Consider the following 14,120-nt stretch of genomic DNA (forward strand, 5'->3'; position numbering starts at 1 on the left):
TGTTGAGGACTTGGTTTCACAGTTATTACTCTCTGCACCTCCATCACCAAAAAGGAGACGTTTAGTGGAAAAGGAAAATACATTCAGAAAGCTGTTGGCAAAAAGGGACACCTTCACATGTAGAGGATTCAGTGAATTGGTTGCAAAACACTTTTCCTTTTAATTCTTATTTGGAAATAGTAACTGGGATACTTGCAGTATACACATGTCCTACAAATTTTATTAGGGTCCATATGGTATGCCGCACTCTAAAAATGGATTTCACTACTTATGTTACTTATCACATTGTGTATCAACTTAAAATTCATCTCGGAGTGCAACAACTGCTCTCTAACTTAATGTTACACTGTTCATATACTACTGTATTTATGGTAACCTAGAATGCTAAGCATCATGAGACTATAAACTGCCATTCTTCTGCTGAAAAATATGTTCACATGCTATTCACTGGAAGGAGAGGTTTTGAATCATGTTCTGCAGGGAGGGGCCATGGAAACGCTCTCAGAGGTTGAAAATGTTGATTTCGACATTTTCTAAATGTCTGATCGATATTTTGAACATTCAATATTTTGAAAACTGACATTTTGGTTCACAAATATGCCATTTTGGCATTCTTACAGTCAGTTAACTGATAGTAAACCTATTTACTCAAAGAATAGAATATAAAAAGAAATGTTCTGAAGCTATGGCAGCTTGAAGGCTCAGTGGAAAGATATCTGACTCTAAATTTCCAGATCTGGGATTCAATCCTGATCTTTTGTCACTGTTTATGTGGAGCTTGCATATTCCAATGTACAAGTTTTTTACAGATATTCTTCTTTCCTCTTACCACTACCTCCACCAAACACTCTGCCTACTGTATTTATCCTTTCCATTATGGCACAGGACATGGCAGAAAATGGTCCAGGACAGACCAGCTTACTCTTCCATTTAACACTTCAAAAATACTGAAAACTTAGAAGTATATGTTCTTCCAGATATGCGTCGTGCTTCAGTATGTGCTTAGCAAACAGTAAGTATGATGATATCACATGGCATGGCACACTCTTCAGAATAATAATGCCCTAGACCCAAAGTTAGTTATAAACACCATATTATTAGTAATGGTGCTGACCAGTCAGCTTTTTGACATTTTTGTCCAGTGTACCATCATTAAGGAACAATGCACAGCAAAGTAAGTTTAATTACAGGATAGTCTTACTCCAGTAGGTGCACTGTTAAGTGCAAGGTAAAGCTGAGTGCCTTGCACAGCAAGGTGTGATGCTACTCTGCAAAACTGCACATCTTTGGCAAAGTCACCCAAATCATACATGGAACCATAACTTTAAAAACAAACAAAAAACAGTTACTTTATGCCATGGGAATAACAGGGAATACCATCATACCATAGAAGTACAGCTGAAGAAATAGCCAAGATTCTTCTTGCCCAACATTTAATACTGTTAAGGAATAACATGACAAGGCACATTTGTGCTTTATCTCATTATATAGTTATGTTTCAAGTGCACTGTGAGGCAAAAGGTGAAGACAAGTGCATTGTGCACATCTTATACATCAGTAAGCAAAGTAAAGTTAGACGTTGTAGCCCATAAGTCATTTCACAACATGTAAACTTATTGTGACATTTTAAATAATGTTCTACAATGAGTACATTTCAGCAGCTATTCTTACTTAACAATGATGCATGTCAAATTATAAAAGCCCCCCCCCCCCCGAAAACAAGCAAAAAATATAATCCTGTGTAGAGACAGAGGTATATATTCTTTTTAGTAATTCTTGATCATCATTAACCATAGCTAAAATATATTCCCCTAAAGAAATGATTTAGCTGCCTCAAGGGAGATATGGGAAGAAAACACTGCTGAAGATAGTAAAAGAAAATGCTTTGACTTCTCTTTGGTAATGCTACAGTAGCAGAATTACAATAAATGAAAATCTTCCTAGAAAGCAAAAATGCAACATATGCTGTCAGGAAAAGCTTTAAAAATGGCAGCGTCAGCTAAAAATAAAAACTGCACAAGTAGGGCCCAGCCCTTGATGCTTAAGCAATATTGCAGAAAAAAAATCTATGCTTAATAGTCATTTACTCAGCAAGGAAATTCTGCTTTCTGTTTAACTAATTTGTGTGTGACATCTACTAAACGCATATTCTAAAATGTAACATTACACACAGATTGTCAAAATGTAGCATAGCAAGTCCCCAAAATCTCCACATTATTAATAGTTACGTACCTTCACAGATCGGTTCAGATCAGGAGTTCACTGCATCGGTATAAAGACATTCTGAGCTCAAAGCATCAGACAAGTTTTTCATAGCTATGGAAGAGATTGTGAGATAAGAAGGATGTTTTTATCTTGGAGATGAGGATGATATACCACATGGAGAGTGGAACAAGAGATAGCAAACCCCTAGAATTAACTGTGAGGTCCCAGATGGACTAAGCATCAGCTGTGAGAAAGCTCACAGATGTTCTCCCTAAGTCCTTCACAGTAAGGGTCACTGAAGAGGCAAGGGTTGCCCAGAATAAAGAGGATTATAGTACTAAAGAAAAAAAGTATTTAAAAGCTTTAGCTCAACAGGTCTGTTACGTTTGTAAAACTCAAATAATTCTGAGGATTATAAACATCCTTGTTCAGATAGCAGACTCTCTACCAGACCTCCGGTGGTATAACATACACAAGAGTCCAAACTCCACTGCAACAGTGTCCAAACACTGTTATACTGTTTAAAATGTTCCATTAATATGAATATTTTGGAATTATACTTTGTCAAAGGGAGACTCATTATGCAACCTTCAAAAATTTCACTGGCTGTGTGTCTGAGTGTGGTGAACGGAAGGTACAGAAAAAACTATTTGCTGCTTGTATTTAAATTTCACAATTATTACACAGAAACCTAAATCAGAAAAAATAATTATTAGTGGCCTCCCAAGTTACATGGTAATGCATTCAAAATATTATAAGGCTACTCATACATTAAATAACTGCAGAATTCCTTACACATCTGTCTGCTGGTCATAACTCAGAGAACTACTACAATGGATACTGCCAAGAGATGTTGAGTTCTCAGAAACTATTTTGTAAAAGGGTCTCATATTTCATAAACATGAAAAGGTCAGATTAGGGCATTGAAAACATTATTTTTTTTTTTTTACAGAAATAGTATGCAGTCAGCTCCTCTGCCTGAACTCCTGAATCCATTTATTTATATACTGAATCTCCAAACTGCGTGCCTTCAATACAGATGCAGGATCGTTCACATTCTTAGAGCGCAGATCCAGATGATGAGCTCCTTCAGGAATATTTATAGCAATCAAGCTTTCTGAAATCTTTTTTCTGACTCCACCGCCAGACCAAGGATCCATATCACCGTTGCTGCAACAGAAATCCATAAAATAGTTACATCTTAAACTCTTGATTTAAAGACTTAACATCGTGAATACATTATGTAGTAATAGTGTGTGCATGAGTGATATGGAAGAAAGAACTGACAATCTCCTTCTGTTTCCCCCTTTGCCTTGCAAACTCTAGAGGTAATGGTGGCTGTCCAAGGGTCATTCTAGGAGTCTGCTGTGACTCATCAGAGTAAGAGAGAACAATTAGCTGGCATGCATATACTGCATTTATTACCTTCTTCTAAAAGTATAAATGCTATACAGAGGTGGTTCCAGTAGATTATGAATAAAATAAGGTGCACTTGTTTCGTTTATTTTTCAGCCAAAAATATACTGCTTCAGATCATTGGTTCTTTTTCACTTATTTTATTTACTTAAGTGTAGCATCGGAATCCTTTGCTAGTGCAAAATAAACGGTTATTTACCTGGCTGAATCATTCACACTAAAAGTGCACTATCATATGATGCAATAAGACTAGCAATGCAGTACTGGGCCTTCTGATTCAATTAGCAGTTTAACTTTTATGGTTGCACATTCCATTTATAACAATAACACAGAGACTGTGTGGTCTTATATAAATTATGCGTCATTACTGCAAGTAGCTCAGAGTATTAACCTATACATACACGTGGGTGTATCTAAAAACAGACAAACACAAACATACATACATACATATGCACAGGTCTACTAAAATTGATACAACAACATCATCAACATGTTTATAGTAAGTCACGAGCTGGTTCGGGACCTATAGGTGAGGGTGGCCTAATGGTTAAGGTGTTTGTCTTATAAACACAAGGTGCAAGGTTTGAGTCTCACAAGGGATAATTGGCTAGGCTTAAAATGGCTCGCAAGGGCAGTTAGCCTAGTACTAACCTATGACCCTATGACCCATTCAAAACACTGGCCACAAAACATCTAAAACTCAAAATATCAACAGAAACTATGCACTTTCCGAAACAGTATGCAAATCCAAAAACAATGGTTTTTGCATCTTATACCAAGTCTCCGGTTGCACAACAGAGAAAGGGCATATTCCCTCCTACAACAGACACAGTGTTGATATTTTGAGTTTTGGAATTTCTTTCCATCAGTGTTTTGAATGCTGATGTGAAAGTTAGACAAGTTTCACTGGATCCACATATATTTGTTTATAGAGACCTTGCATCAACAAGAGCAAGGCTACTGTGCAAAACATACGAAAATATCATTATATTTACCGTGTATCTTAGCACAACAGTGGGTGCTAATAAAGAAGTTACGTACTCAGCATAATGTTCCATGTGAGCTGTCCATCTCGCCTTCATTCATTACTTATGGGTTTAGAACCAATGATCTGTTCTGGCTTGGCCGTTTACTAAAGCTCGAGGCCCCCAACCAGCTCGTGACTTACTCCCTATCCCATGATGCTCCAGGGTATTCCCCAGATCTTGTTTGCTGGTAAAACTATTTATATATATATATATATATATATATATATATATATATATATATATATATATATGTATACAGAAATCTTATATTACTTCATAATCTAAGAAGAGAGAAAGAGACAACCATATACCAATTAAAAAACCTCTCGATCCACCAGGAGTTAAAAAAGAACGGGGCCAGGATGGTGGGACATAAGAATGAAGGCGAGATGGACAACTCGCATGGAATGTTATGGTGAGTACATAACTTCTTTATGTGTAGTTGTCCTATCTCGCCTTCATTCATTACTTATAGGACAGCATCCCTAGCACCATCCTTCTTGGGTGACTCACAGGAGGACATTCTCCAGAACAGTGGACGCAAAAGAGGCCTTGTCCCTGGAGGCCAAATCCACTTTGTAATGAGTAATAAAGGTATGAGGCCTTGCCCATGTTGCTGCCATACAAATGTTATCAATCGGTACTCTTGCACTGAAGGTAGAAGAGGTAGAGATAGCTCTCATAGAATGAAGCTCTTACTTTGTCTGGAGGTTGCTTATTCAGTGAGTGATAGGTATATATGAGATGCAATCTGACAACCACCTGGATAGAGTGTTTTTTGCTACTGAAGCTCCTTTCTTGGAATCTAAAAAGGATACAAACAACTGATCAGTTTTTCTAAAATCATTTGTTCTGTGTAAGTAGAAATGTAACTGTCTATTTACATCAAGTTGGTGTAACGTGTATTCTGCCTTATTGCCACAGTTGGGGGAAAAACTGGTAAGTCTATAGATTGATTCAAGTTTGATTCTGGGCACACTTTTGATAGAAGGGATGGGTTTGTGAGAAGTGAGACTGTCGGAATGAAACAGAATATATGGGGGCTTGACGGATAAAGCTTGTAATTCCAAAACCCTTCTAGCTGAAGTAATAGCCACTAAGAAGATAGTCTTCCAGGTTAAGAATTTCAAGTCACAGGTTGACGCCGGTTCAAAAGGGGGGAGAATTACCTGGGATAATATGAAATTTAGGTCCCATGGAGGTAGAGGTGGTATAATGGGTGGTCTTAACAGGTTAATACCGCTCTGGAAAGCTTTACAAAGCCTGAGTGACATAATATTGGGTCCTCCTTCTCCAAAGTGAAAATTAGAGATTGCTGCTAACTGTACTCTAATAGTAGCTGCAGCTGCACCATCATTAAAAAGTTCAGATAAAAATTCCGGTATTGAAGATATAGATGTAGAAAAAGGGTCAATATGATTTTTTATGGTGCAGAAGGAAAATGTTTTCCATTTGCTGAGATATAACCTTCTCGTAGAAGCTTTGTGAGAAGAAATTAGGATATGTTGTACTGAGGTAGAAAGGTTAAGGTAGCTTGGCTATGTTTGGAATTGGAGCAACCAAGTTGTCAACTTGAGCATTTGAAGAGATGGATGGAGCATTCACAAAGGATGGGTCAGAAGATCTGGCACTGGGTCCAGAATCCAAGGCTCCTCCTGTAGATGGGGCTGCAAGAAGAGAAACCAAATTTGATGAGGCCAGTACGGGCCTATAAGTATTAAGGTCCTTCCCAATGTGCTAGCTTTCTGAAGAACTTTGGGTATCAAAGGAAGGGATGAAAGGCGTAAAGGAGACCTGGGGGCCAATCATGAACAAGTGCATCCCTTGGGGATTCCCCCGAAGAGGGGAATTAGGGCACGGTAACTGCTGCATTTGTTGTTTATGTATGCAGCAAAAAGATCATAGCAAGGCTGGCCCCATTTTCAGAAAATCATTTCTGCTATGTCTTGTTTCAGGGACCACTCATGAGGCATCAGTACTGCTCTGATGAGTTTGTCTGCTATGACATCGGATTTCCCACGGATATGCATTGCTATCAGAATGGGTTGGGAGGAAGTTGCCCACTGCCATACTCTCAGGGCCACTCAACAAAGGGGGTAGGATTTATTTCCTCCTTGTTTGTTTATGTACCATACTACTGACATATTGCCCATCTGGATCGCAATTGTTCCCAGAGGAAGAGTCTTGAAATGCCTGCAACACAAAAAGCACTGCTCTCATCTCTAGGAAATTGATGTGCAAGTGGGCCTCATGATCCTGCCAAGTGTCTTGGACTGTTCTTCCTTGATAATATCCCCCCAACTCTTCCTGGAAAGCACCAGTGGTCACTGTGCCGAGCGGTTGTGGAAGAACAAAGGGTCGACCCAAGGCTATCTGATCTGAGTGGAGCCACCAATAAAGGTCTCTCCTGCAAGACTCTGTCAACATAATGAGATGCGACATCGGAAGCTCCTGCATGGACTACTTAGTGAACCGCCATTGTAAAATTCTCATGTGCAGTCTTGCTAGGGGAATGACACTTATTGTTGCTGCCATGGTACCCAATACTTTCAGAACCATCCTTGCCTGAGTCTTTGTTTTGAAGAGAAAGTCTAGAACCTGTATCCATAAGGCTTGAACTCTGTCTGGCAGAAGCTTTACCATCATTGTTGTGTCTAAATCTGTGCCTTTAAAAACAATATGTTGAGATGGCAATAAGGCAGATTTTTCGTAGTTTATTGTGATGCCTAGGCAAAAACAGAGTGTCATAGTGGTGTCTCTTGCTTTTGTTAGTAGATACTTTGTGGTTGCGGTTTGGAGCCAGTCGTCTAGATATGGAAACACTCGGAATCCTAAACATCTCAGGTGAGCCGTAACTACTGCCATACATTTGGTGAACATGCTGGGGGGCTGTAGTGAGGCCAAAGGGTAGAACTCGAAACTGGTAGTGACTGGCTCCCAGCCAAAAGTGCAGATGACTCCCGGATGGCCTGTCCATTTTTATGTGGTAGTACACATCCTGGAGGTCTATAGAGCACATCCAATTATCTTTTCCCAGAAAGGGAAGCATTGACTGTATTGTTGCCATCCGCCACTTTGCCTTCTTTACAGTTTTGTTCAGTCTGCTGAGATCCAGTATCAATCTCCAGTCCCCTGTTTTCTTTGGCACCAAAAAGAACCTTGAGTAGGTTCTGGAACCTATCTGGTCTGCAGGGACCATTTGGATGACTCTTTTTTTCTAGCAACTTCTATATTTCTAGGTTTGCTTGTTTCCTGTGACTAGGTGGAACATCCGGAATGTTTTTTATGCATGGGGCGGGAAAGGAAAGGGGAATGGAGTAGCCTCTGGATATGATGCTTTGTATCCACTTGTCTTTTGTTATTCACAGCCAGGCGTTTGGGTACAAAGAAAGTTGCCCCCAACTGCCCCAAGGGGAAGACAGATGGGCCTCCTTTCAGGAGCACTGAAAGGGCTTACCAAACAAGTACTCTCTGTCGCCCTGGTTCTGCGGATCCCCTCTGCCGCATGACCGGCACCTTCCATTATTGCTTCCCCCTTTGTCACACACTCCCCATGTGTGCCTTGGAAGGCTCTCTGGGATTTTCTAAACCACATTTTCCTCCCCTTTGACCTTTGGGATAAGGTCTAGAAGGTGTGGAAAAATGGACTCCGACAGCACAGAGAGTCTTTCTTACCTGCTCACACCTGGTTGGTGTCTCTTTCACTTTAGGCCCAAACAAGGAAGAGCCATCGAAGGAGGCATTAACAAAGGATGACTTGCAGGGTTCCACAAAATTACACAGGTGCATCCAGGAATATCTCCTGAGGGCAATTCCTGAACTCACTGACCTACTCGCTCCACCGGCTGCATACGAAACGAGCCTCATGGATGAGTTAACCACTGAACTTAAGGTGGAGAGCTGGGAGGACACTTTGTCTGATACCCCTGCAGCTACTGAGCCTTGAAGAGTATCTCCAAGCTCCTTCAGAAGATCTCTCTGTAATCTGGTGAAATGATTAAGATGATTCAGGGACCCGAGCATGAAGGTCGCTGAAGAAAACATGCGCTTTCCATATCTGTCCATCATACAAGACTCTGTTCGGAGGAAGGACAGAAGTGGACATTTCAGACAACTCCTTTTTGGTGGCCGCTGCCACCACCATAGCATCTACCAGGACACCTTTAGTAAGGAAGTTCTTATCCTCAGGGGAAGTGATGAATTTGTTTGGCCTCCATAGAAGAGGCTCCATTGAATCTGGAGACTCCCATGCCTTTTGACAAACTAATTCCATAAGTTTGTCGAAAGGTGGAGACACCCAAGTAGCTGAAGAGTGAGACCTAAAGGTCTTCAGGTAGAGAGACTCATCATCAGTAGGGTTGATGGACTTCCAGCCACCTCTCTGTTTAAGGATTTCTAGTATGTCTGCAAAGGAGACATCTTCAGATGGCGACCGTGGGGACCCTTCTGACTCATCTAGGTCTGTGTCTGGCATGATAGACTCTGGGGAGTCCAGATGTTTCCTCTTACATAATTTCTTGTGAGGGACCTCTTCAGCAGGGCATTCTGGAAAAGTTTCGGAAGAGATGGGTTCACCCATTGGGGATCCTGAGGCCTTGGGTCTCCATGTCTGTGTGGGACTGTGTGCTGAGACTGACACCAGTGTTTTCTGGGGAGGAATAACAGGACCTGAGAGTGGAGCTGCTCAAGGGGACAGCACTCTCATCTCCTCAAAAGCCCCCCCACCCATCACTTGAGGAAGCCTCTGGCTCCAAAGAACCAGAAGTCCCCCTCCCCAAAGCCAAGGCAGTTGGCTCTGAAGCTGATGTAGGAACCGAGCTCACCCATGCAGTGGCTCCAAGAGGCAAAGTCGGATCAGACAACTGTCCGATCCAACTGTCCCCCCTGCCCCCGGAGCTGACCGTAGAGAGCAGCGGCTCCTACACTCCTCAGGCTCAGACAGCACCGAGGAAGTCAGAGCAGAAGTTGGAGTTGTAGATCCTGGGGCCAGTCTCGACTCTGAAAGTTCCACTACTACCAGGTCCATGCCTTCTGGCTCCGAGGCCCCGAGGTGAGTCAGAGGAGGAATTGAAAGTGAATGGGACAGTCCACTCAGCTCCAAAGCCCGCTGGGTCAGTACTCAAGAGCCTCCACACCACACGATCCACATCCTCATCTGACAACCTGAAGAACTGAGAGGAGGGGGCAGGCAATACAGATTTGTATAAAACTGGTGACCTCAAAGATGGAGATAACGGTTCCAAAACAGGGGACCGGCTCCAAATATGTAATATCAATTGCTCCAAAGCAAATGGGGCCGAGGTAGAAGGTTTATTGGGTACAACGAAGTTTTTGATACTTTTTGAGATGGCCCCGAAGGGTCTGATGATGATGAAGACCTTTTTGTTGATTTTCCTGATTTAGGAGGGGGAAAGTTTTTTTGTGGTGCACTCTGACCTGCTTCTAAAGATTAGGAAAAGGACACTTTTAGTAATCCTCTAAGTATCAGCTTATTTCTCCTCTCAAGGAGAACCCTTGAACTAAAAGAGTGACATATAGCGCATGACTCTTGTAAATGTACTGCTCCAAGACAGTATACGCATTCTGAATGGTTATCTGTTATGGACATCTTTGGAGAATATTTTGAACATTTCTTGAAGCCAGAAGTCCTTGGCTCTTTCACTTGCTTAGACATGATAAAAGATACAGTAATAGACTACTTAATACTAAACATCAATCCTATAAGTTTTTTTTTTTTTTTAAACACAGCACACAGGAGGGGAAGAAAAAACCCTCTAACTTAAGCGGGCTAACAGAAAACTGCTCTCTAATTTAAATGAGCTAGTTATATGTAGAAAGACAGCAGCAAAAACACAGCAAAAAATTACAATGAAAACAATTTTTTTTTAACTGAACCACACAACACACTGAGAACTGTAGAAAAACACTGGCCCTCTAACTAAAAATGGGTCCAGTAACGCTCTAAATAAAAAGGAGCTAACAACTCTTAAATAACGCACTTAAAGCTAAATTAACACTAAGCCAAAGGAAACAGTAATAGCACACAGTAAAGAAGTCAGGATAGGATAAACTGTAGGCCTTAAAGTAAAAAGGATGGCTGAAAGTAGCAGACAAAGTCTAAGCTGTGATCAGACTACCTAAAGTACTCGCACACACTTTAAAAATTTACAATCCTAAAACTGTTGAGAAAAAGTGATGAAAAAATCAAAACTTTGCCAGAGCCATTGAGGAGCGCTCAATCTTGTTTCAGCAGCAAACGAAATCTGGGGAATACCCTGGAGCATCATGGGATAGAAGTGAGCCACGAGCTGGTTGGGCACCTCAAGCTTTTAGTAAACAGCCGAGTCGGAACAGAGGATTCGTTCCGAACCCATATGTAATGAATGAAGGTGAAATAAGACAGCTACACATCATTTCTTTCCTTTTCAGTCTTCTTTTATTTTCTAAGATGAGATTCATCACTCATTCTCTCTGATGAATGCTGCTGCAGCAGCCCAGTCCACAGTGTCTGCTAATGCAGCATTGCTAAGTGAGCCTATATGTCAAGAGGTGTAATTCAGACCTACTTTTGAAGGAATCTTTTGCACCCTCTTGCTACATTTGTCTACCTAAGACTCTAATATACAGCTGTCTGATCTCATACTTAGTTAATAACATTCCAATGGAAATTTAAAAGTCACTGAATTTGCTTGAAACTGTATGTTTTTGCTGGCGGGTTCTGGATTTCAGGAGGGTAGACTTGGACAACAACAGACAATAGCTCAGAAAGCATGAAGAAGGTGTGGAACAACAATGGGTATATGCAGCAAGGAAGCAAGCACATCTCTCAATCTGCTGATCTGGTGATGAGGAGCATGAATCACAGAACTATGAGACAATAAAAATGTAAAGTACCTAACTCTCTATTCAATGTCTAAATTGATTCCTTCATGAGGTACAGGTGTTAAGAATTTTTCATCCATGTGTTCTAATTTGTATTTTCACAGAAAATTAGACACTCTGAGATATTTGCTGCACTTTGATTTTGCTAGTTTATTCCTCAATAAAGCTCAAATGTTTGGTAACACAGATTAAGAATGGTTCCATGCTTCAACATCATGGGCCTGGATTTGATTTGCACCTCAGCTGCTACAGAGATGTGCAGGGCCGAAGTTGAACAGTCACTAGTAAGAGCTCCTGTGGTAATCAGACAGGTAGATTTTTACACTGACAAGCATGACTGTGGAAAATAGTAAGACAGTGACAGTGACAGTGAATCGAGAGAAGGACAGAGAGATCATGACAATGGATGCAACATCCAGATTCCATGCAGAAAAGGGTTTGATGATGAGATGTACTGGGATTCATAATCAACTAGCATATAGTATAGCACTAATTAACATCTATGTGAAGGATGCAGGAATTCAAGAGACAAATGTGCAATGCATTTGCTGACAGCCCACTGGACACACGTATCCCTTTTTCAAAAGCAGCCCAGGAGTATTGTCTGGTGAAGGAACTTGGCCAGTCACATAGAAGACAAACAAAGGCTGTAGGAATCCATGTACTACAGGAAGCACTTCTTTAACAACTTACAGCCTTACTCATATGCATCAAGTGTAGACAAACTGTTGTAACCCAAACACAGTGCATTTCACATTTGGAAAAAAAAATAAGTTAAATGAAAAATGTATTCATAGTTTATATATTAATTTTAATCTCATAGACTTCATGCTGTTTAATTTATTCACAGCTAAATAATAAAACCACTATCAACATACAAAAAAGCAAGGAAACCAAGGCTCAGATGAAGAACATGGATTGCAAGATTATGCTCCTGTACACTACAATCTACTTTAATTACTCTGGTTTATAAGTAGCTTGTAAGCTTACAGTCAGAGGGACTACTGAGGAGCCTAGGCCAAATTTCCAGTTGCCTCAATACACCGTCTAGTTAAGTGACTTGCTCATGGTCACACAGTAGGCAAACGATAGCTTAGGGAATCAAATCCTGTACCACAGAAACTATTCCTCATGACCTTAATCCACTGCACCAATTGCCAAACTAAAGTAAACATGGAGGAGAGGGCTTCAAACCACACACCCCTAACACAGGAAACATCAGCATTAACTCAGTACACTAATTCTTAAGTTACAATAGTGGAATGCGGGAAGTATTTTTTATAGATGCCTACAGATGTGACCATAAATTTCAGCTTGCTACAGTCACACAGTAGGCAAATGGATGTGCAATAGTTCAAACCCTGTACTTCTGATTACGAGAAGCACTGCATTATAGCACAGCCTTAAGTGTCAGACAACTAAAGGTCACTTAAATCATTAGAACAATAAGTGCTGCATGGGCATATATTATCCGAATAAAACTGCTAAACTTTAAAGACTGGCATTATTGTCTGACTGTAAACCTAAGTGACTTTTAACCTTCTGTGACTTATCAGAAAATTAAGACGTGTGTAAATGCCTTCTAGTTAAGTGCACAGGGTTAAGGTTATAAGCTGTGAATGACCTGCTTCCTACAGTCAAGGCTGCAGTGTTTGAGCCTACTTCCATTTGCCTGCTGTGTGACTCTGTGAAAGTGATTTAACCAGACAGTGCCCCTGATACAAAATAAATCTCCTTTAACAACTAGGAGAGCTCAGACTTTCTAAAGATGTATCTTTACCATCTGGAAAACACACATACATACATGCATGCAGACATACAGTGGATATAAAAAGTTTACACACCCGTGTTAAAATGCCAGGTTTTTGTGATATAAAAAATGAGACCACAATAAATCATTTCAAAACTTTTCCCACCTTTAATGTGACCTATAACCTGTACAATTCAATTGAAAAACAAACAAATCTGTTAGGGGAAAAAATATAAAAAATAAAAAAAAAATGTACAATACGCTGGTTGCATAAGTGTGCACACCCTTAAACTAATACTTTGTTTTGTGTGCACACCCTCAAACTAATACTTTGTTGAAGTATCTTTTGTTTTGCCCATTTTGCCTCTATCATAATCCATCACTGTATACAGATGCACAAGGTAAAAAGCACCAAGGCACAGTGAAGCTAAATAATATAGAGGAGATCAGAAGAAAGGATCGTAAGAAAAGCAAGGCTGCTTAATATTCATGAAGGAAGAGAATGAGAAATTATCACAAAGGTCCAAGGAATAGGACAATGTTCTTAAAGGCTGCAGAAGGGTAGATTTAATCCTCGTTAATACTGTGGATAAGTACAACATTAGAAACTATCATCCAGAAAGCCTGACCTTGAAAAATGACCATTGAAGAAAGGAATTTTTAAACTATCTTGTAGGTGGCAGAACATAAGATAACATGGATTTAAAATAAAGCTGTAAAAGACAAATCTAACAAGGGTTACTAGAAAGGGTGACCAGGGTTTTTGGCTAGAAAGGGGTTGTTTGTATACTCGGTCTACTTCGGATGAATGATCTACTGACTGACTTTTATTTAGATTT

The 14,120-nt window shown here is 40.3% G+C and overlaps 1 protein-coding gene across 1 annotated transcript in view; it reads right to left on the reverse strand.

Annotated features, from left to right (window-relative positions):
* Positions 1-1,319: 1,319 nt before the first annotated feature.
* Positions 1,320-14,120, reverse strand: part of LOC122801697 (prolylcarboxypeptidase) — a 755,483-nt gene continuing 742,682 nt past the window's right edge. The window contains exon 9 of the mRNA XM_044071210.1: positions 1,320-3,375. Coding sequence (XP_043927145.1) covers positions 3,171-3,375 — 205 coding nt within the window. The 3' untranslated portion in view covers positions 1,320-3,170. The remainder of the gene's footprint in view (positions 3,376-14,120) is intronic.

Source organism: Protopterus annectens, chromosome 5.part0, assembly GCF_019279795.1.
Source record: "Protopterus annectens isolate FY-2018-M chromosome 5.part0, PAN1.0, whole genome shotgun sequence".
Taxonomy (NCBI): domain Eukaryota; kingdom Metazoa; phylum Chordata; order Ceratodontiformes; family Protopteridae; genus Protopterus; species Protopterus annectens.